The sequence below is a fragment of the Podarcis filfolensis genome, assembly GCF_964270895.1.
Source record: "Podarcis filfolensis genome assembly, chromosome: 7".
In the NCBI taxonomy this organism is placed as follows: Eukaryota; Metazoa; Chordata; class Lepidosauria; order Squamata; family Lacertidae; genus Podarcis; species Podarcis filfolensis.
Window position 1 is genome coordinate 41,966,276 of NC_139603.1, and position 23,950 is coordinate 41,990,225.

A 23,950-nucleotide genomic window follows, 5' to 3' on the forward strand; every position below is an offset into this window, starting at 1 on the left:
GCTTGTAAGATTCATCCTCCTACACTCTTAAGACCACTCATTAAAGTTTATAATCTATGGAGAAAAGTATGAAGTCTTAAAAAGAAGTGAGGCACTCGTAGTTACTAACAGAAATTCTCTCTCTCCCAAATGATTGAGAAATGGGAATTAGTGAAACCACATTATAGCTGAAGAGAAAGGCAGAAAGGCAGCATAGAAAATTTAAATAAACATGATTTGTTTGCATATACTAAGGCATCCACTTAAGGATCAATACTTTGCCAGTAGGAAGGCAACTTGACTTACTAATTGGTTATACCTATTGTTCCAACTTCCAGAACCTTTTTTGTCCTGCATCATAATCCTGAACACATTAAGTTGGAAGCAAGCAGTGGTGATTACAATTTGGAACTATGTGGTTGAAATCAGCCAATTTGCATGGGTGGAGAGCTTCAGGAATTGAAACACGGCTTTGGTCTGCTTCGATCCAGCTGGGGGAAATTTGAATGTGGAAGCAGGCTTCCAGTGTATATCCTTAGCTGAATTGGGTATTGTACATGTAAATAGGCACTGCACACAGGTTTCCCTAATCCAGCAGCCAGGGTTGCATATGCAAAAGCTCTTCTTAAAATGCCTAAAATCAGCATGTAGGAGGGCAAGTGAGTTCAGTCTCTGCCTCTTCCCTGCTAAAAAGCTAATTTTCACTCATTTAGATGCCCAATAATTTTATTATTTATTTATTTATTTTGAGTTGGTATATCCTGCCTATGCACCACTCAGAGTGGCTATCAAGAATTCAAAGCAACCATAAAATACAATGGTATATATAAAGTGCAGCAGTGAGTCTATAAGAAAAGCATTGGATAAAAACCTGCCTAGCTGATAAAACATCTGCCTAAACTAAAAGGTTTTTGTTATACAGTAAAACACCACTGGGGAATCAAAGAGTTCTGTAAATTGGGTGAAGCCACAAAGGAGGTCTTTTCCCTAGCTCTTATCAGCCAAGCCTGCACCATCAAGAAGACAAAGAGACAAGCTTCTGTCAAATCTTTTGGAGCAGGAAGGCTGGAAGAAGGCAGCCCCTGAGGTTTCCTGCACCGATGCTATTTATAAAGGTCATCCTCAGTGCTTTGAACTGGGCCTGGAGACAAACAGGTAATCTCTGAATGCCCCAATTAAATTGGGACATCCTATTTTGGGGGGCTGTGTTCTCCAGAGCACGGTGCCCAAAATGTGTGTTTTTGGGCACCACGGCCTGAAAGATGTTTTGGGGCACAATCTCTCATGGGTCACATCACATGACTTGTGCAGGAGTGTGTCCCAAAAGATGTGTGTCTAAGTTTTCTGGGCAACATGTTGGAGGGTATGCAAACCAGCCTGCGTCTTGGACACTGGGATAAGTAAGTTGTTCATAATCTTAAATAATATTTCTAAGAAACAAAAGTGCATCTGAAGTATAAACTAAACTGGGTTTTTCACTTGAGCCATCCAGTGTTGAAAACTGTAAAAAGTATCTTATAAGTTACCACATGGCAGTCTAAATTCTGCAGGTCGTGCCTCCGGCACAGTGCCTGTCAGCTTATCTTCCCTAGGTCATCAATGTCCCTGAAAAACATTGTTTCTGGCTTGACAAACTGCAGTTCAAGGCCTCAAGCCATTGTATATGCAAGTTGAAAAGAACACAGAGAAAATGTGTGCCTTTTGCATCAGGGGTTGTGATAAAGTTCTCCATCAAGTTGTTAATTAGTGGCAACTCAGCACATGTTGCAGTGCAAAAGACACCATCACAGTGCACAGTATTCATAGTTGCAGCAAAAAGTTTAAACTGGGACCACAACAAAGGCATTTTAAAACTACGTTATAAAAGGTCTTTTTTTAAATCATACATATTGTTTTTGAATTTGTTATTTCAGGTAACAATGCACAGTGAGGAATAGAAAGAAGCTTGGTTAGTTGTTTTGCACACTCCTTGAGAGGTATATTTTAAAAGCAGCCACTCATGTTTTTCTGTTTAAAAATATATAGTTATTTCGTATAACACTTTTTGATACGTATTTCCAGGACAATTGACATAAAAATTAAATTGAAATAAAATTGGGCATCCAGAGGTTTGGTCTATATTTGTGCATATACTGTACCTCTGAAATTTCTGAAAATTGTGATAATCCTTTTGCCTTCTTTTTATTCATATTGTTCTCTCTCTCTCTCTCTCTCTCTCTCTCTCTCTCTCTCTCACACACACACACACACACACACACACACACAGTCGAACAGCACTGAAGTGTAAAATGTGCTTTCGCCAAGGTCAGTTTCTTGTGATTACTTGCCTGTGGCAACTGATGCCAGTCGCAACAGACTGAGTCTCAGCAGTCCCCAAAGTCACATTGGTGCTTATACAGAGGACATCTAGTAGGTTATAGCCACTGTTGTCAGAAGTATCTGCAGTGCTGCTAAATTTCAGCACGCATATTTAACTCTTTGTAACTTAAAAAACAATTTAAAATCAATCCACCCAAGATAAGAGTTTCCGATTTGTTTACGAAGGAAGTATGTTTTATGCATTTACTTTCAATACCCAGTTTTGTTTTGTTTTTGTTTTTTAAAGTTATCTGTGTGGTTTGCAAGTAAAATATTAAAACCACCTAATACAAAAATACATGAAATGAAAAGGTAAAACTTGCATACAAAGCTAAAGCGCAGGTAATGTGTTCATGTAAATAAATATACTGAATATAACTAAATATCTGCCTATAATTGGTTTGAATGTATTTTTAAAAACACAGGCATTAAGTAATTCCACAGTAAATTAAGTATCTGGAAATAATTCTAACAAACTCTATTTCTCTGCTCCATGAGGTAAATTGCTGCAAAGGGAGCTGCAATAAAAATGAACGGACTACCAAACTTATTTTACTGTTTTAAATGTTACCCATATCAAACCCAGATAAATTAATCAAGCCTCCTCCTGACATTAAAAAAACACCTCCACATTAAGGCCAAATGAAGGTAGAAGCTATTAGATTACTAGATTCGCAATATTTGTCATATTTGGGTCGACAATGAGCAGGAAACTCTTGCTGGGTGAAAGAGAAAACTTGAATCATGACAGCATTCTGCATTCCCTAGAAACCTTTTCAGCCAGAGGACCACATTGCCCCACTGTAACCTCAAGAGACTACAATGTACAGTGAGTATGGTCAAAATATGGGTGTTGCCAAAGTTGCCGCAGACAATCTCTCTCTCTCCCTCCCTTTCTTTCACAACACACAAAGAGGTTTGCACAATTGTGTAGATCGTGTATATAGCAGGCACATTCAACTGCAGGCAGCTTCCCTTGCCTCTTACCTTTCTTGATGGCAGGGATGAGGGAAGGCCTTGGGAACTGCTGCCTCAGTATTTCTGCTAGCATCCTGTTACAGAGGAATCTTGGCTGACACGCAACAGCAAAAGCAATACAGCTCAAAGCACAATTAATAGCATCCATCTTTTTTTTTAATTAATTAATTTACTATTTTCAGGTAGTTTACACACACACACACACACACACACACACACACACCTCAAAGGCCAAGATAAAGAGGTGTGTCTTTAGCATATGACAAAAACTGAATAATGTATAATACATTATACAGGGCCCTTTGAAGTAGCAGCTTCCAGCAAAGTCAATTTTTCTTGCCTGGCTTATTGCTTCAAGGTGGTCCATGGGGTTTCTCCTGTGGTTACCAATAGAAGCTCTGCTTCCATAGAATTTCTCACTGGTACTCAGGTTAACATCAGAAACCTCCAATGATACCCGAGTGCTGCTGATCATTGCTTAGTGATCTGGAAGCAGCAGCTCCATTGGAACTGTATGAAAAGCCCCATAGAATGCCTTGAAGCAAGGCAAGGTGAGGAAGATCTTATTCACCTGCTGCTCTAATGCACTGTATACACAAAGTGGACCGATACATTAAAAATAAAAAAGGGCACCACTGTCACCAAACTGTTGAAATCTTCCAGGGCCATTTGAAATTGCTTGGTGGCCACCCCTTTCCTAGAATCCAGTTAATAGAAAGCAGGAAAGAGATGTGGATCAAAATCAGAAGCGAATAGGTATAGAGGAGTCTTGGTCTACTATAGCAAGATACTTTTTATGTTCTTCCAACAATAAAAAGGTAAAAAGGTAAAGGACCCCTGGGCAGTTAAGTCCATTCAAAGGTGACTATGGGGTTGAAGCACTCATCTCGCTTTCAGGCCAAGGAAGCCGGCGTTTGTCCACAGACAGCTTTCCGGGTCATGTGGCCAGTATGACTAAACCGCCACTGGCGTATGGAGGACCGTGACAAGTGCCAGAGCGCACAGAAATGCCGTTTACCTTCCCACCATACCTATTTATCTACTTGCACTGGCATGCTTTTGAAATGCAAGATTGGCAGAAGCTGGGACAGAGCAACAGGAGCTCACCCCGTCACGGGGATTTGAACCACCAACCTTCCAATCAGCAAGCCCAAGAGGCTCAGTGGTTTAGACCACAGCACCACCCGCAATACTACATATTCAGGATCAGGAGTGCCAGCTTGGCCCCACAACTGTGGGTGCCCGGGGCTATGGGTGCCATGCAGCGTTCATGGCCATGGCACCAAAATTTGTGGGTGCCCAGCCCCTTCATGGGGGATTTTGTGGGTGCTCAAGCACCCACGGTTCCAAGGGAGTTCGCACCTATGTTCAGGATAACTTACACTGTGACTTAACTGAGAACAGTCCAGATATTCCTATTCTCTGCTTCCTTTTCTTAATCAGTTATTGATTCATAGGAAGAGCTGTCATCCCATGTCTGCCAAGTCTACTCAGGAGCCTTCGATGAGAGGGACTTTGTCAAATGCTTTTTGAAAGCCTTAATTCAAACAGAATTTATTTTGATCTGTGGAGACTCGCTATTGTCCTCTGCCTTGTATAGTTTGCAGACTATAAAGTTTGCTTTGCTTATACACACTTCCAAATTGTGGCATAGGAAATGCTAGCAAAATGTCCTGGTTGTTGTCTAGATTTACTATATTTTATTAAATGAAATCATTAGTTGCAAATGAGTAAGCCTGCAAAGTTACTAACTGCTGTTCAGCATAATTACAAAAAAAAGTTTGAGATTCATCTTATTAAGCAACAAAGCCCCAGACAGTTCAGTACTGAATTCCTGTTAAATTGTTCTGGAAGTACCCAATGTAACTGCATTGTGGTACACACGTTGCAGGAGCAAAATTAAAGTGACATCCATACTGGTCATTAATTTATCCCCTGACTATAGGTAGATTAAGCTTTTGTGACAGGTCTCCCTGTTTTACAGGATATTGGTCGACTTTTTCATCCCTACCAGCAATTATTTATGAATCATACTCTGACATGCCCCCCTCATTGCAGCACTTACAGCATATCATGACTCATCAGCAATTTTCCCCTGGCATGATTTGAGGGGCGGGAAGAAAATGCCAACCTGCCATTAAACTACACCAGATAGTCTTTCAGGCATGACTTCTAATTATTATTTTCCCCTTCTTCTTTGATGACTTGAGGAATGGCTTACTCATCCACATTAAGGCAACTTTTCATTCTTCATTAAAACATTATGAAAATTGAGATTTCAGTTGAATGCTATCAGAAGTGGAGAAGTTAGCTGCTTGTCTGAAGTGTGCACTGCATGTGTGTAACACTCGAGAACTTCATTTACTGATCTGTTGAGTCGCATGATGAACTTTCAGCTTCTTGAAGCGAAAAATGACACCTCTCCAAGAAAAGCCAAAAGCAGATTTTAAAAGGGCATGTTGTTGAGATCTCTGTGCAAGCACAATAAGAGGTAGCAAAAGGTAAAGCAGGACTGAACTGTGCTTTAGAAAAGGGTGTCTTCCTAACTTGCACTTTTTTATTTTCTGATGAGGACAATAATTTCTTGCAGATACACATGCTGGCACAAACACAGGCCTGGTATGGATGTAATACAAAGCTATGGTTTAGGTTGGTAATACATACATAAGTCTCATGCTTGTGTGCTACCACCTTGCACTGCTTTGACTGTTTAAAGTGGTACGATGCTGCTTTAAAATGTAGAGTGCAGATGGGGGTCACAGTTTAGTGCTACATCTGTAGTATGCCACAAAGTCACTTATCCTATGGGGAATACATTTCCATTATTCAGCACAATCAGCATACTATTATGCCACTTGCTTGCTATGTGAAATGGAAACAGCTACCAGATACTAAAACTCAGCAGGGGTAAGAATGGAAAAGTATCCTACTGTAGCAGAGGAGCCAACTGGACTTGGACCCCAACTTTATAAACATAATTAGCACAATGATCACTGTCGACATATATAAATGTAATGAGGTGTTTTTTTTAAAAAAAACCACACCACTATTCTTTTATAGTCAAAAAGTACTTGCCTACTAAGGCATACTGAATATGAAAAAAATATGACAGATACGGAATGGATATAAACTACCCACATTTAACTTTGCAGGTTGTGCTTGAAACTCGTTTCATCTCCTGCACAAAGTATGTACAATGGCCCATACAGGGATCTTGGCATTATTAGCGCCACACTCTAACCAATTGTGCTAACCAGCCCCTTAGTCTCCTGTAGAAGTGGCATTTTTAAGAGTGTATGTTGCACTGCCTTGACCTTTAACTTCCACAGCACATGTTAGCTATTGACAAATTATCAGACTATATATTTGTATCCAAATTGGATGTGGCATGAATTTTACTCAGAGGGATGAGGAAAATATAGATGAGATAACGTTTTATTTATGTGGCTAACCAAATAATTTACTAGACAGCCATTCCCAAATATTTAACTAAAGAGACCTACAGATTTCTGATGATGTTTAGAAAGCCATGTATCTTCCCCACTCTTCTTTCATTAGTCCCTTGTGTTGCTTTGATTGACTCCCAATAATCCTATTATTTGCCACATGGGAAACATTTTTCTAATATAAAAATGAAAGGAAGGTAGCATTTGCTATGGTGTGGTTACTTTCGCATTCAACGGCATGCTGCTATCTTGGGTAGCAATCATTTTTAAATAAAACTAAAACAAACGCTGTATCTCGTTCTTTCTCCTGCTCAAATCCCTCATTTCCACTCTGTTGAGATCATCCGACTATGCTCATAGTGATCTAATCTGTTACATAACCAAAACACACAGAGGCAAAGTCTGCAGTCCACTCAGCGCTGGAAGCTATTGGGACTTCAAAGGGAGGATCTGTATGCAAGACAGCTGCAGAACCAAGCTTTTAATAATGAAAGGATATGCTAAGAAAAATAACAGTAAGATGCTGGTTCTTAGGAAGAACTGCCCAAAAGCTTAAAGTGTTATTTTTTAACAAAATTAAGGACGTTCAGAGACAGAAGAGATGATGTATTTTCAAGAAATATGTTGGAAACATCCCTAGAATTTATTCTCCCCAACCCATCCTTTGAAATGAGCAGAATATTGTCTGCTTTATTGAAAATGGGGTTTGCCTCAAAACATTTGATTTGGTTTTTCTGTTTTAAGTTGGAGACCGTGGGTTGTATTCAGCTAAGTGCTTCTCAGAGTAAACCCACTGAAATTAATGAATCTATGTTAGTCATGTTTATTAGCTTTAATGGGTCTACTCTGAGTAGGACTAACACTGAATACCACCCAGGATCCTTGGGAAACTGCTATTATTAAGATGAATATATATTGGATTATAAGACTGTTTTGGAGGGAACACATTATCTTGACCCATTTCAGTCAATTCAGGCCTGGGTTTGGGACAGAATCAGCCTCGGTATGAAGAGGGGTTGCAGTGTGAGTGGCAATCACTGCCCCTGCATGAATAGCAGAGCAACCTGGGATCCAAGCCAATGGCAGCATGTGCTTGCCAGGAAAGGTCTGTGGGCTGCACTGGAATCTTCTCTCCCCCAAATTAGGACTGGGATCAGGATAAGGAAATTATTTTCAGTCCTGCCTGTAGTGCCAGTGCAACTCTGCAGTTCAGGGATCCTAGTTCAAGAATGTGACACGGGGCTTGATTTACTTTTCCTGGATGACCTCTTTAGTGGTTCTGTGGTTCTCAGAATTCTTGTGCGCTCAGTACCAAATTTGGTGCTTCTTCTGTGTTCCCTATACCATACTGGCTCTGCCATTGATTAAAAGAGCACTGGAGGCTTATGGTGCCTTCCTCATATCTACTTTACTTGTAAAAGCAGAGCAAAAGAAGGAAAAGACACTTCTGCAAGCAGACAACACAACCTGCATCAGATTCTACAGTGCAACTTCTGCAGTTCCACAAACTTGAACCCTAATTTCCAGCTAAACCTGAAGTAGAAAACTCTCAGCTCTCTCATTGTCTCCAAATCTGAGTGGTAAAACACCTTTTAACTGTTTTTCTCTAATTTCTAGCAAAGCTTGAGGGTGTTGCACTATGTTACCTTCCCCAAGCTCTGACTGCATCACATTCCACGAGAGAGAGAGAGAGAGAGAGAGAGAGAGAGAGAGAGAGAGAGAGAAAGACTCCCATGGGTACCAGGGGAGCATTTCCCATTGTTAGCTCCCTTTGATAAAACATCAACTGATCATTCTGGACTATTAGCCAGGAATCAACCTGCAAAAGAGATGGTCATCCAGCAACCCTCACACAATATGGGAGCAGTGGAGAACCCAGGCTGCTCGGCCATTTAGGCCAAATCACACTCACCTGCCTTATTATGACATCAGATAGTGGTCAGGTAGTGCTGTGCTTAGCAATCTGCAAGCACAAACAATCAGCTGAAGATCAGCCAATTGTCACTGCTTTGTGGGATGTGCCTTCACCCACACGGTTTCATTTCAGAAAGTGTGAGTTAAGACAGGTCACCTGATGTGAGGCAAGCGGACCTTCCCATTGGTCAGATTTCATCCACAGTGGTTGGGAAAGATCTGGCCAGCTACCCAGAACAAGTTACCCTCCCCTGCTATGTAGTATAGATAAAAATAACATGAGACAGGCAATACCCCCAACAATAACTCCTGCTTTATGACAGCAGTGGAGAACCTTTGGCCATTCAGATGTTGTTGAACTACAATGCCCATCTGCCCTAGCAAGCATAGAGAATTGCCAGGGGTGATGGGAGCTGCAGTTCAGCAACATCTGGAAAGCCAAAGGTTTCCCACACCTGCTTTATAGAGAAGAGTATATGAACTTGTATTGAAAGGACAAATAGTTCACATGCCTATGGCCACCTTTTGGACTTTATTTATCATATAAAAATGTACGGTTTGATTTGTGTTCCCATTGTCCTTGGCTGATATTGGGGGTGAGAAGGAATCATTGGTGATACATATGTTTGACGTAGACTTCGCTGTTTCAGCAGAAATGTCTGAGAAAACACAATTGTGTCAGTTTTTCTAGGAGCCATGAAACTTTCTCTCTCTTTTGTAGGCAGAGAAGACATTTCTGCAAACAGCTGGCTCCTCTCCTAAGTGCTGCACCTCTTAGCTATTCGTATCCAGAGGAATGCAGGCAAGGAAATATATGCCTTTTTTGAAACACAATCTCTAAGAGGAGGCTGTGTCTAGCATGTCTACAAAATGAAAACCTTTTCTATTGCCTACAAAATGAAAGAGGTAGCATGTGCATATTGATCGGTCACGTTAATTTTTAATTTCAGTTTTCATTGTAAGAAAGACTATCTTTATTATCATTCTAATAGCCACATTTTAAAATCTTTGCAAACCTTTTCAAACTATTGATCTTGAGGTGTTTTGGGAGAATTGACATCTGTCTGGTGTCCATCAACCTTCCCCTACAGCTGTTTTGGGCTATTGCATCCATCAGCCCCAGTCAGCATAGTAGTCCAAAACATTTGGATGGCACCAAGTTGGGTAAGAGTGTTGGAGAAGATGGGGAAAACAATCAAGAATGACAGGGCTACTCAAAACAAAACTTAAGAGTCTCTGTATCAGGTGGGAGGTTGACTGTGGATACACCACACACAGCTCTACTTACCAAGGCAGACATTGGAGAATCACAGTATCCCTTTGAAACCAGTTCAAGTGGATATGAGCACTCTGGAACCAAGCATGTGATGGCAAATATTCTGAGAAGGAAACACAGAGAAGAAATCTCAGCCACGAATATTTCCAAACTCTTGACCAACTATTGCAGTGATCAGAAGAGTAATTATTATGCATTTTCAAGACAGCTCAGAAGCTGGACATCCTTTAGAAGGACTTTCTACACAGGAGGACTCTGTTCTATAAAATATCGCTCCAATAATCATAAAAAGGTTAACACTTTCTCACTATTGGTGAGGTTTTTAAGGATGGAATTCAGCATTGTGCTAATACAATTGTTCCATCAACATTTCTGCTTCCCAGATGGAACAATGTGCCTCACCTCCATGTGCTGTTCTGGGACTTCTCCCAACCCCCAAGAGACGATTTGGAGGAGGGCATGAGAGGCAGAGAGGAAGGAAAGCGCTGTTGCACTAGCAGGAGTCATTGTGTTGGCTCCTGCCAGTGCAACGATTTAGTTGAGTTGGAACCTAAATATGAGGTTTTATGACTTTAAAATTTACATTAAAAAAACCCAACATAGTAGTATTTTTTAAAAAACAAACTGGATTTTTAATGGATTACCACTGTTTAGTTTGTTGGCCTCTATTGTTAGCCAGCAAAATATTGCATTTCACCATTTTCTTTGTATGTATTATGCAAATAAATGCAATATAAATGTGGTTGTGGGGGGGTTATTTATAAACCTGATGGTTTGTGACAGAGAAAATGAGACCTGAATACTTCACTTTTAAAATGTAATCAGAATCCTTAAGAGAAGCAGGTACCTCTCCTAAGCAAAGTTTTAACCAAGTGAACAATTCAAATCATCAGTGGCTTTTCAAATATGCCATTTTAATTTTAGCTGAAAGAACAAGTGCTGACTTTGTTCGATGTTCTTTAGTCTATGATGTTGCTCAAAACAACCAGAACTCGTATGTTCACAAATCCTTGTGTACAACCATATCAGTTCAACTCTGCTGCAGTCTCAGTCCTAGGCAATTTGTAAGTGAACTCATCACATCTTTGCTTCAGATTCCATTAGGGTTGTGTGTCTGTCTCTCTTTACACTCAGGCCTTGCCAGTATGTAGGATTAAACGACTTTCCAAGGTTGAATAAGCCACCATCTGTCTGTTTTGCATGGTGCTGTTTGCCATCCGGGAGGCTTGTCCCTCAGAGCGTGTTCCTACCATATGTCACCCTCAAGTGATCAGCCATGCCAAGACATTTGAGGGGGGGGAATGACTAAGTCTAGCTGGAAAACCCTCTCTAGAATTCCAGAGGAGGTTCTCCGAGGCTGTGTTTGTCAAACTGTTCAATCCTTCCTAACCTCCTGCGATAGCCATCTGCCAGGAACTTTAGAGATATGTTGTCCAAAAGCAGAAACCCATTCTGTTTGGGTGATGTAACAATACGCCATTTGCTAGCGACAGCTCATGCAACTTTAGCTGTTTTAAAAGGCAAAATCCAGCAAACGCAAAACTGAACAGAGTTTAGAATGCCCTATTCATCCTCCTATCTAAGCAACCACATTAATATGAAGTATAAAACCTGTTATGCCTTGACAAATCAACAAAGAAAAACTAATGAAACTCCAATTAATTGGAAAAAAAAAGTATTGTGAAACAATTCCAAACAAATAATCAGTGAGTGGTAACCAATGATCTCTGTCCACCAACAGAAGGAATCAACCAGCATAATGGGGGAAGCACACAATTTTTAGGAATTCCGCTACCCTGTAGCCCTTCATGCACACACACACACACACACACACACACACACACACACACACCATAAATATTCTCTGGAGAATTGGTGCCTTCTCTTACAATAATCAAACAAAGGATACAGAAACTGATCTCCAAACTTTAAAGATAGACTTTCCCTGGGAAGAAGTTTCCCAGCTAGACTGAATGATTTAGGGATAATCTGTCAACAACAACAAATATATGACTCATCATACTACTCAACACACAGAAAGCTGGTCGTGAATAATTGCTCTTAGTTTTAACTCCCTCATTTATGTTGTACATAAGTTGCTGCTTGAACATGTAGCATGAAGTTTCTACACCTCAATGATAAGCAGTCATATTTCTAAATCAGAACAGTCTTCTTAAGATTTATCCTAGTGATAATGAAATCAGTACCAAAAAGGGCGTTCAATGGTAACTTCCCTGGCTAACACTTTAGATTTCCTCCCCCTCTCCAAATCTATAATAATAATAATAATAATAACAACAATAATGTCACATTAGATGGGGAACTGTGTATTCCCAAAGTGTTTTACAGTAAGGCAATTTTGCTCAATCTGGAGCAAATATAATCATCAATATAACAGTCAACTGGTGCTCCCTACCTTTATAGGTCAGTTTTGCTAGATTTTGCATTTCACCATTTATCAAAGCATCTATCTTACTGTATGGCATTTATAAGAATATCGAGAGACATAATACTAAAGTGTCTGGGCTCAAAATGAAATGGATGAATACTGACAGTATATTTTTAGAATAGTGAGTCCAATTTAGAAGTATTCTTGCGGCACTTGGTCCAAATCTGGATCCTTCTCCAGGCTCAAGGTTCTTATTGGCACTTTGTGTTACCTAATCCTTTTTGCTTACAAGCTGCTGTAGTTGCTTCTAAAGCTATGGTGCCTTTTTCCAGCAAGCACTGGAAGACTGGGTCTGTGAAGGCCAGGCTTTCTCTTTTTTCCATTTACAGAGCAGCATGTGAAGCACACCCCATGTGCTTTCTCCTTTGGTGTGCCTTGTCAACATGAAATCACCTTCCAAGGCCGAGCCAATATTGTTTAGACAGCTTTGTTGTTGATGGCCATCTTGTGGTCCCTGTTGAAAAGGCAATACCTCATCTGTTGAGTCTTCCTTTGCCTTCTACCATATTTCCCAGATGTTTCTTTTTTTAATCTGCCTATATATACTCCTTCAGGATTGTTCTTGTGGAATAATTTCGATGGAGCAGTTCCATCCTATGCGATGTTTACCGTAAATCTTCCTTGCAGCCAGCGGATTTCTGTACAAACTTGCCTGGGGGTAGCCTTGTCCTATTTTCCTCTTAGATGGCTTTGGCATTTACAAAGCTTGAGAGATCATGCTTCTGAATTTTCCAGTCTGAAGAGCTCAAGCCAAAACAGCAGGGAGGACAGCAAACCTGCTCTTTGTTTGGCTTAAGGCAGCTGGTTCTGCTTTTCCTTTGACCTGGAGCGATGGCATCATTCCTGAGATTTGATGTGAAAGTAGTAGAGGCAAAAGAGAAGGCACACTTTTCAGCAGAGGAGTGTAATCGTGGTTGCTTTGAAAGTACAGCATCAAACCTCAAAAATGCTGGTCTTCGTGCTTGCCCTCATCTCTGGTACAAATTCATATTCGGTTTAAAGTTTTAAAGACTGTGTTGGGGTTTTTATATTTAAAAAATGACATATGGGTATCTTATTAGTTGGTGATATGGGTTATTTTATTCTAATTTTTCGTAACAGCAAGATTTCCCATAGAGTTTTAGAGAATAGTTAATGATCTTGCTGCTGCATAAAATTTATGTTGCAGTACAGTTGTATGTGTTGATTCAAGCCTTCGATTCAGAGGCATTTGGCACTCTCCGGGTGCCCGGCTTGATTCCTTGTTGGCCTCCCCCGTCAGCGACTCCCGGCAAGACAAGGCGAGGTCTTTATCGGCCGATCCTTCTTCAAACGTGAGAGAACACAGCCACTCCTCCTCCCTCACTCCCTGCCATCCCCAGGGAGGGGAAAGAGACAGACAGAAATGTATTTACATGCCTTTATTTCTGTCTTTCCTCAGTGCAAAGAACAACATGTCTGCACTCTCTGATACCCAGCTGCAGAGAGAGAATAACTCCACCCATGTACTTCCAGTACAGGGTCATGTGACACTCTGAGCTAACATCCGGTGCTCAGTGCACATAATAGACTGTCCCTTCTTCCCACGGTACAGTCCCAAAACATCAACATCCTGTTTGGCTTTCCAGCCATCTGGAGCACTCAGCAGCATTGCTCCTTTTTCGTAACAACCTCCCCCAAAAGAATCAATGCGTGTTGCGGCATGCATAGCGTGATCCAGAGAAGAAAACAAACAGTTGTTATACACATAACACTCCCCTGTTGTTTCAGTTCCACCCTTGGAACTACCCGCCACTGGTTTCCCCAGTGTACCTCTCTGGTTGTCTGGCTTCCAAGGAATGAGTGCATCTGCATTACCTTGGCTAGCAACTCTCTGTTGTGTCTTTGTCTCTGACTTAGACACAGCTCCAACCTGTCCTCGGTTGTGTACTACAGCAACACATGCAACAGCTAAGTTAGCATACTCTTCTGAGTACCTTTTGGGTGGTTCACCCTTTGTGACTCTCTCAGACCTGCGTATGAGGTGCTGATCCTCTCTGCTCACTGGTTCTGTCTCAGGACTCTTAGGAGAACCAGTTCCAACAGTAAACAGTGGTTCATCCTTCACCTGTGAAGGTCTATCCATTGTGTGAGATTTCCTCTCAATGACTGTGACAACAGAGCTCTCTGAGCTATCACTGTCGCTCTCAGTACCACTGTACTCTGTGAAATCATCATCATCATCTGAATCGTCCTCTGTGGGAAATGTGTGTACTATCACTCTCTCCTTTTCAGGAGCACTCTCTAGAAATTTTGTGAGAATCACCTGACCAGATTCAGACAAAATTACTCTGTAGAGACCCTTTTCATATCCCACAAAAATGCCTCTGGCATTCTTTACTCCACCTGGAGCTTCTGTCCTCACATGAGACCCAAAAACCTTGAAATGGGCAACAGAAGGTTTTCTCCGGAACAGTTTCTCAAAAGGAGAACTTCCCAACTCTTTCGAAACCTTTCTCACCCATGCATGACAAAACAACATGAGTGACTCCGCCCAGAACTCATGTGGCAGATGTGAACTAAGCAATTGCGCATTCATCCCCTTTTGCAATTCTTTGTTCACTTTTACACAGACACCCCTGTTCCACGCTTCCGCTGAAACAGCAACCTTGTGTCTGATCCCCTTCTTCTGCAGGAACCTCTGGAAATCCTGTAAAAGAAAAACCTGCTTCTTATCTGTCAAAAGACAATCAATGTTAGCATCATGCATATCTTTAACTTTGTCACAAAACTCCTGAAACCTTTCTAAGGCTTCCTGTGGTTTCTTTAACACATAAACCCAGACAAAGTTAGAGAAATGATCCACACACACAAGATAAAATCTTGCATTGCCTCTAGATGGTTCTAGAGGACCAATCACATCAGCATACACCCGCTGAAACGCTCTGTCGACCCTGGCCACCTTCTTGGCGCTCGTTTTGGTCACACCTGCAAGAGAAATCAAGTTAGACTCAGAATTACATTCCATGTAATCACTTTGCTCAAAGTCCAACAAATACAGTCCACCTTTCTGTCTGGCAGAAAGATATAACTCTCCATCTTTGAAGATCTCGCAGCTCTTATCATCATAGGACAGTCTCAGTCCTTTCTTTGCAATCTGCGAAACACTCAGCAGATTGAACTTCAGTTCAGGAACCAAGTAAACATTGTTTATTGTCAAGTTCAGACTCTTAAGATACACAGATCCAATCCCGGTCGCTTCCAGCTTCTGACCGTTGGCTTGTTCCACAGCGAAGCTTTGCTTCTTAAACGTCGAAAAGAGTCCTCTGTGTGGGGACATATGAACCGTCGCTGCAGTATCGATAATAAACGCGTTCCCAACATCTGGCGTGGTTCCTTTCGCCATCAAAGCCCTTGCAGGTTCCACCATAGGCTTGGTATGACCTTTGCCTGACGCCTCAGGCTTTGCTGAGCGGCCCTTCGCTCCTTTTGGCTGACGTGGCTTCTTACAGTTCCGCTGAAGATGCCCAGCCTGTCCACAATTGTAGCACTGTACAACGTTCAAAGCTACAACATCCTTTCCAGTAGCCTCATCGGTGGGGGAATTAGAACTCCGTTCCTCCCTCCCCCTGTCCTTTACTTCCAGTGCAGCATGCCGGCTGTGTTCATCCTGAACCACGGCACTCAGGGGCACTCCCCCCTTCTTGGCATCCATGCTGAACTCAAGTCTGTACTTTCTCTCTCAAGCCTGCTTTCTCAGGCAGGCAAACTCCAAGCTGTCTCAAAGTCAAAACAACTTTCGCTTTCCCGGCTCTGACTGAGCCAGCCCCAGGTGTCAGTAGTTTTCCACTTACTGACTGTCGTTGCTTAGCAACCTTCCCCGGGACGGGAATCCTTATCTCACCACAGGAATTTCTGGTATGCAAGCCTTTCTTTCAGAGCTTGTTTTTCCAAACGCAGCTCTCTCGTGAACCAGAGAATAAATCATTCTGCATTCACACTTTTAGCCCAATATTCAGCATACCTTTTGGGGCTCCGTTGCTTGGAAAACACCCCCTCTTGGTGTCCTTCCGTCTGTTCAGCTTCTGGCTGCAATGCAGACGTTATCTTCTTTCCTTGGTGCAGAGGATGGCACACGATCCATCAACCTCTCACCTCTCATGCTGATTCCCATGGATCAGATAACCAGCAGCGTTTGCTACCATATGTTGATTCAAGCCTTCGATTCAGAGGCATTTGGCACTCTCCGGGTGCCCGGCTTGATTCCTTGTTGGCCTCCCCCGTCAGCGACTCCCGGCAAGACAAGGCGAGGTCTTTATCGGCCGATCCTTCTTCAAACGTGAGAGAACACAGCCACTCCTCCTCCCTCACTCCCTGCCATCCCCAGGGAGGGGAAAGAGACAGACAGAAATGTATTTACATGCCTTTATTTCTGTCTTTCCTCAGTGCAGAGAACAACATGTCTGCACTCTCTGATACCCAGCTGCAGAGAGAGAATAACTCCACCCATGTACTTCCAGTACAGGGTCATGTGACACTCTGAGCTAACATCCGGTGCTCAGTGCACATAATAGACTGTCCCTTCTTCCCACGGTACAGTCCCAAAACATCAACATCCTGTTTGGCTTTCCAGCCATCTGGAGCACTCAGCAGCATTGCTCCTTTTTCGTAACAGTATGAAGCTTTGTATGCATTTGATTCCATGCTGAAATGCCCATCTTGACACCCTGCTAAGTCAACTTGCCTGTCTACATCTCTGCTGAGTAATATTATGGTCACCAGACAACAACATGGCTAACCTGTAAGCCAACCTGAAAACTGGTGCTTCTCCACAAAGTCCAACTGGAAAACTGTTAGGTATATTTGAATAACATAAACATTTTAATAAATATAAGGCGTGACCTGTTGAGCACAACCTTTCCTAGAAATTTAAATTAGTGCTTCAAACCAAGTTTGAATAAGAGTTGCAAACCTTGATAAAAGTGTTAACCACTGTGCAGATATAACTCTAGACCAGAGTTAAAATTAAAAAGAGGAGAGTGAGGGCAGCATGGGAATCCATGATGCACTCCCAATCTACTTAAGCATGGTTAAGAGAGCAGACTTCTTCTCTGAGCCAAAGCTTACCTTACAAATGTATAGTTCTAAACATGAGAGCCTCTCTAACATGAATCAGTTAATGAGCTTGGATGTTGTTGGATCACAACTCTCATCATCCCTCACCATTTTTTAAAATGTATGTTTTTTATAAAATTTAAAACATTCCTTACCTACTCTTCATTGAACAACCATTTTAGAGTGAGTTACAATTAAAACCACTTCAAATTCACAATGCTGTTACAAAAAGCAAGGCAGGTAAGTCAAAAGCAGTGAAATAAAAATGTAAGTATTTCCACTAGAAGCCTGGGCTAATAACCAGGTCTTTTGCTGGGATCTAAAAGGGTAGGCACTAGCTGTACCACAGTCACAACTGGTCATGCTGGCTGGCACAAAGGTAAACTAGAGTCCAACAACGACAGGAGTGCCATGGTTTCCCCATCCCTGTTTTAAGCCAAACTACATCTGAGGAGGCTATGTTCAGTGGAGCACCCCTAACATCTATTGCATCCATGCAATTAGTTGTTCCAGTTTCCTTGCCAGCTCCAATTTCACACTCCACACTGAAACCTGTTTCTTTCACCATCACATCTAGACAGTGGGCCTTGGATTGCAAGGTGGAGGGAGGTATGCTTAGAATCCAGATGGTCCATAACTATGCCTCCATTCCCAAATGCATGAGGCTATCTTGATGATTCAGTCATCTGAGGAAAAGTACTCTCTACTGGTAGGAAGCTGCCTTATACAGGGTCAGACTATTAATCCACCTACATCAGTGTTGTCTACACTGAGTGGCCAAGGTTCTCCAGTTTTAGACAGGAGTCTTTCCAACCACTAGCTGGAGATGGGAGGGGATGAACCGGCGACCTTCTGGATACAAATCATGTGTTTTCCCCACTGTGGTCTCGAGTCAGACTGTTCCCAAGTCAACCTGCATGTGTAGTGAAGTACTAATGTGTCAAAGAAACAATTCAGGGCCCAATACTGTCTTCTGCAATTCTGGAGTATAATGTTGGCCAATGCTAGACTACAGAGAACAATTTTGCTTGCTACTGTTTTAGCTGTGGAAGCTATCCAATTGCATGCCTTTTATCAGCCTGAATAACTAAGGTGAAGACTGGCCTGTAAGGCAAGAATATATTCTTATTAATATATTCCTGGAGGTCAAGACGAGTAATATCAGTAGAAGATTATAGCAAAGGCTAGAAGATCTTTGATATTATGGGAATGTAGAATTTCATATCTGTTGAAAATGATAATTTATGGACTAATACTCATATAGCAGAGGTGGAGAAACAATGAAAGCTGCACAGGAAAGAGAAAATTTAGAGGTCAGGCAGAATTCCACTTCAAGACAGAATGGAGATGTGAGACAGCACAGCTAGGAAAGACCAGGGAAAGGTTACATGCACAGTGAGAAACAGAAGGGAACCGCAGAGAAGATGGATCGGTAAAAAGCAGTAGACCTTTCATGTTACAGCACTGAATCCACACAAGTACATCATCACTAATGAAGATGAGCCAAGAGACCACCATGGGGCTATTTTAAAATTCTTGGCAAGCCCCTACAGAGGAGGGTCATCTAAAGAGCTTGGCTCCAGGTTCTTTCATTGTTGTGTAAAGAGAACCGCAAGTCTGAATTGCAACTGACGGAGTGGCATGAAATAGGCTGTCAAAACAATACCTGTTTTGTTGGTAAAAAGAAATATTTTAACACACTTTTTTGCAGTCAGTGAGGAATGAAGGCTGCAGTGACGAGCATGTGCAATAGTGCACCTACGACATCAAACCAGACACAAGCCAAAACGAGAACTGAGACATCTTTCTCCCCATGTAGCTCCAATCTGTAATGGCAAGCAGCTAAACAACATGCTCTCCAGCCAGATGGCTTAAATAAAAAGAACACTTTTTGTTAATTAGGAAATAAATGAATCTGCTGTTAATACAACATGTTACCAATGCAGGAGACCAGTTTAGATTTGGGGGCACTTGGTCTTTCCAAGCAAGAGCACCGGCAACAGCTTCCACAGGGCAGTAGCTGGCTTTTGTAAAACGACATCAACCTCTGCCAGTACCCACTGAAGCACTATTTTCTAACAGAAAAACAAAATAAAAGCACGGTGAATATTGTGTAGTTGCATGGAATGGAAGTCACCCATGTGGACTCATTTAGCCTGGCAAATATGCACATCACATTCTGTTTTAAGTATTTTATTTTCATGTGATCTTTATGTCTGCAACAAGATCTATGGACTACAATCCAAATCCAATCCAAATCCTCAGGCTAATTCTCTCCCACTTCCTTTGCACATGGCCTTTCCCTTTTTTTTCCTCCAAGGAGAGGAACACACAAGTAGCCACTTAGCCATCTAAATATAATTTAGGGTAACATGGCAACCACACAGTCAGAAACCAAGGATTCTTAATAGCCAACTTCCATATAGTTGGAAGTTCATCTAGCCCAACTCTTTGCAGATGCAGGAAGTTGGACCTGTTTCCTATGCATTAGAATAGCTGTGTGCAATAATACCGTGTTTTAAAAGCCAATACTGTTGTGCTTATAAATAACAGGAAGAGGTTAAATGGGGCCATAATTGTATGAAGCTACAGAGACATCCAAACTAGGCCTGCTACCTTATACAGTACAGTAGACTAGAGGATTCAAAAGGTGAAGCTTTGGAGGCCATTTAAGGATGTTCTATTTGCCCCCATTAGTTTAGAAAGGCCAAAGAGCAGGCAGATCTAGAGGTAAAAACTCAGCCCTTTCCAGGGGTGGTATGGTCTAGTGCTAGGAAGGAGGTGAAGAGGTGATTATTAACTTATACCACTTAAGGCAGAGGCACAAGTTATGAGAAGACTTCAGAGGTGGTTATCCAGTTTCTGGTCAGTGTGACAGTATTATGCAGTTGGCCTTAAGAAGGAAGAAGACATCAGAAGAGGACACCATGACTCCTTCTTGCTGTGTCCTGGTCCACAGGTCCCTAATGAAAAGGAAGACTTCAAGGGAAGCTGAAGCAAGCTTTCCAGAGAAAAAAAGCATCCATCACAAGAAGCTGATGGTGAGTAATAGCTAAGAAACTCCATTCAACCATGTTTACTTCCAGCGAGTCCTTGCCCAGAGCTGGTACTTAACCAGATTGAGAGCAGGGGTGACGTTAGGAAAATGATGAGTTTTAAGTAGGGAAATGAACTTATTTGAGGATGTAACAGTTTCCTTAAAGAGACAGTACACAATTCAAGGAACTACTGAAACGCTGATAATGTCTAATGATATAAATTATAAGTAGGCTTTATCGATATCTATCTCTATATCTCTAAATCCATATATATGTTCATTCCATGTCTAAAGCCCACTACTGTAATATTAATTGTGCACAAAGGAGAAGAATTTATTAACAAGTTTTAAAGCCGGCAGTGTAATTTAAAGAACAAAACATTCAAGTTTATTTATTATACTGTCTGAGGAAGGATTGGTAGCCAGATCTGCCATAGTTTGGGGTGTCAACTGGTGGGAAATAAAACCATGGTTGCCCTGTGCTGGGATAAGAACAGTGTTGCTCCATGTTTTTAGGTAGAGCATCATTTTTCCCACAGGCTGCAACTGACTTTGCAATTAAGGACAGTGCTGGACAGAAAGTACACTATGTGACAAAGGACACGGTTAGTGAAGTGTCAGCAGGTATAACCAACTAATTTTTCTGCTGAAGTGGAACAGGAAGGTCACTTGGGGACTCTAGCCAATCAGAACTCATATTCAGGTGCCCCCTCCCCAAGGAAAGGTGCAGATATTTCCCTGGAAAAGTACATTTAGACTTAATTCAGCTACTGGTAGAAGCCGCTTGCTGGAGGAAGCCTCACTGTTACTTTCCCAGAGTTAATGAATAGCTAAATAAGGAAGTGCACTTGCATTTGATATGGTAAAAGTTCCAGGGAATTATCATTTTTTGCACTTAGTGGGGTCCATATATGAAGGTTGTTGCTATGGTCGGAAGTTTGGCTTAAACCAGGCATAGGCAAACTCTGGCCTTCCAGATGTTTGGGACTACAATTCCCATCATCCCTAGCTAACAGGACCAGTTGTCAGGGATTATGGGAACTGTAGTCCCAACCATCTGGAGGGCCGGAGTTTACCTATGCCTGGCTTAAACCATTCCAGCTCCAAACTGAGCTTAAACCATTGTTGTTTTCTCCAGTTTCCTTGGCAATAGTGCCGTGTTCATTGCCTGAAGCAAAGCCAAAAGAGAACATATTTCTGGGGCACATGCTGAGTTCCAATTAAACCAAGCTTTTTGTTAAAGACGACAACTGGCTGACCACATCTTCATACAGCTATTAATTCCCATTCTGACTAGCTGCCACTGCAAGGAATAGCTGCATCAGCAACCGTCAGACCAAACATTAGCAGTGTGAGCATCCAAATCTGAAACTCTCACGCAGGCCTGTCTAATGCTCACTGGATGGCCTTGGGCAAATCACAAGTCTAAACAATGTTAGGAGTGTTATGACATTAATTAAATAAGATTTGTAAAACACTTCGTACCCTGCAAATACTATAGATATGCCAACTTGTCATCTCATTTCATGAGGGGCAAAGCTATCTTTCTTCTATCCCAAAGAGCTTTAATTTTAAAACATAAAAATTCCATCTTCCCCTGGATAATTCCAGCTCTGGGTTTATTGCAACAGTTATAGAAACCAAGAATGAAGGGAAACTCTAAACAGGTATGCTTGACTGAGTGCTTCCGCACTCCATCCTGAACACTCATTTTTATTTAATTGGCATGTATGAATTTGAAACTATTACATTTATTCATTAGACTACTAAGGATGTCCAGCTTATTAGCAATTCAAGACATGAAAATGTAGTTTTTTCAGATTTTTTCTTCTTTCACACCCTTATATAAATGTTACAGGCATAAGAGTTTGGGGGCCAATGCTTCAAGAATTATTAATCCATCATTCACAGGTAGCTCATACATAGCAGTAGTCTGAGAATTATCCCACTGATAATCATCATTTATAAAAAAATTCATTTTTCTCGTGATTTTGGGTAGGGGGGGTGCCTGGAGTAAAATGAATTTTTAAAAGGTCAATTAGGGTTGTGGTTTGGCATGCATCATTTTTTGGTCTCCCAGCTAAAAACAGACAGCCTTTGTGCCTTGCAAAATAATAAATATGGATCCCCATCCCACCCCTCAAAATTATTTTACTCTGTGGGTGACTCTTTCCTTTTGAAGGTATTTGGATGCAAAAAAATGTGTGTAGAGAACAGTCAGAATAAATGTTCTGTACCCAAAAAGTGGGGCAGCAGTTGGGTACATAAACTGGAAAAAAAACTGTTCAGTAAGCAAAAAATCACAGAAATGTTTCATGTTATTTTAAAGCTTTCATTCATGAAATAATATTCTCTTGCTACATCTAAATAGCAAAAACTATAGCATTGTTTTGGAAAAATAAATCTATAAACAGCACAAAAAAGAAGTTACTTTTTGGAAACTTTTTTCCCAAGAGAGAAAGGGAAAAATACACAAAATGTAAACAAACTATTGCAATTATGATCCGTAAAGCTAGTTACAGTTATTCATTATACAAGTCTTTCTCATTTAAGTGTCTTTCATGGCTCCAATGGAAAAATTACATTAATGTCAACCCAGCATTTTTATAAAGGAATTTTCTTCATATCTTGATTGCAAATTATTTTAGACTATAGTGCAATGAATTCCACCTTGTAAAGTGGGGGTTGGGAGAGAATGGGCAAAGTTCCCAGAATAATTTACTCTGCAGTCTAATTTTTTAACCCAATGTTGCACATTTTGTCAACATACTCATGATCTTTAGAAAAGTATTATCTGGGTGTGTAGCACAAAAGAATGTGACATCAAAACAATAAATACAGAGTGTCTGTCACTGTGGTTAGTAGTTACTGCAAATATGCCCCAGAAGTGTGCATTTTATTATGGAATAAAACATCATCTGCTGACTGTGGCTACAGGCACACAACAAATTATTCACGGCTACCGTTGGTCTATTCTTTCCCTTTCTTCTGCCGGAGGTCAGTCTACAAAGATCCACATATCAGAGCTAACAGTATAGCTACAGATCCAGTGTTGCCAAATTTTGCCATTACAGGGCCACTTATGGGAGACAGAAAAAAAACATTAGCAAGGCGACTTAGACAGATGGCTCCCTCTAGAGGTCATTGCATTCTTCTAGGGGGAAAACAAGCCTTTATTTTATGTGGCAGACAAAGCATTCAAACTATGCATGCAAGTGATTTTCATGCTATGGTTTGAGACAGAAATCATGGCTATGACATATCAGGAGCAAGTTGGGCACAGTTATTTTATTCGCATTCCCAGCAACACAGCAAGAAAATTCTTATGCTGACATAGCTAACGGGCAGGAAACTAATACAAAAGGGAAAATTCTGCAAAATGTCACTGCCCCATTAAAACAGCTCTTTATTTGATGCTTTGCAGCATTTTCCTCCTTCTG

General features: G+C 41.3%; 2 protein-coding genes across 8 annotated transcripts in view; one reads left to right on the forward strand and one right to left on the reverse strand.

The window, feature by feature from the left end:
- Positions 1-23,950, reverse strand: part of LDLRAD4 (low density lipoprotein receptor class A domain containing 4) — a 279,454-nt gene that overhangs the window by 215,457 nt on the left and 40,047 nt on the right. For all 7 annotated transcript variants that reach the window (XM_083622667.1, XM_083622665.1, XM_083622662.1 and 4 more), the window contains exon 2: positions 9,964-10,054. The gene's annotated coding sequence lies outside the window, so the exon portion shown is untranslated. The remainder of the gene's footprint in view (positions 1-9,963; positions 10,055-23,950) is intronic.
- LOC310767380 (uncharacterized protein) overlaps positions 1-23,950 on the forward strand; it is a gene marked incomplete at its 3' end in the record, with an annotated part of 52,864 nt that overhangs the window by 19,725 nt on the left and 9,189 nt on the right. Inside the window, exon 3 of the mRNA XM_083624250.1 lies at positions 20,433-20,514. Within this exon, the coding sequence (XP_083480376.1) occupies positions 20,433-20,514 (82 nt within the window). The remainder of the gene's footprint in view (positions 1-20,432; positions 20,515-23,950) is intronic.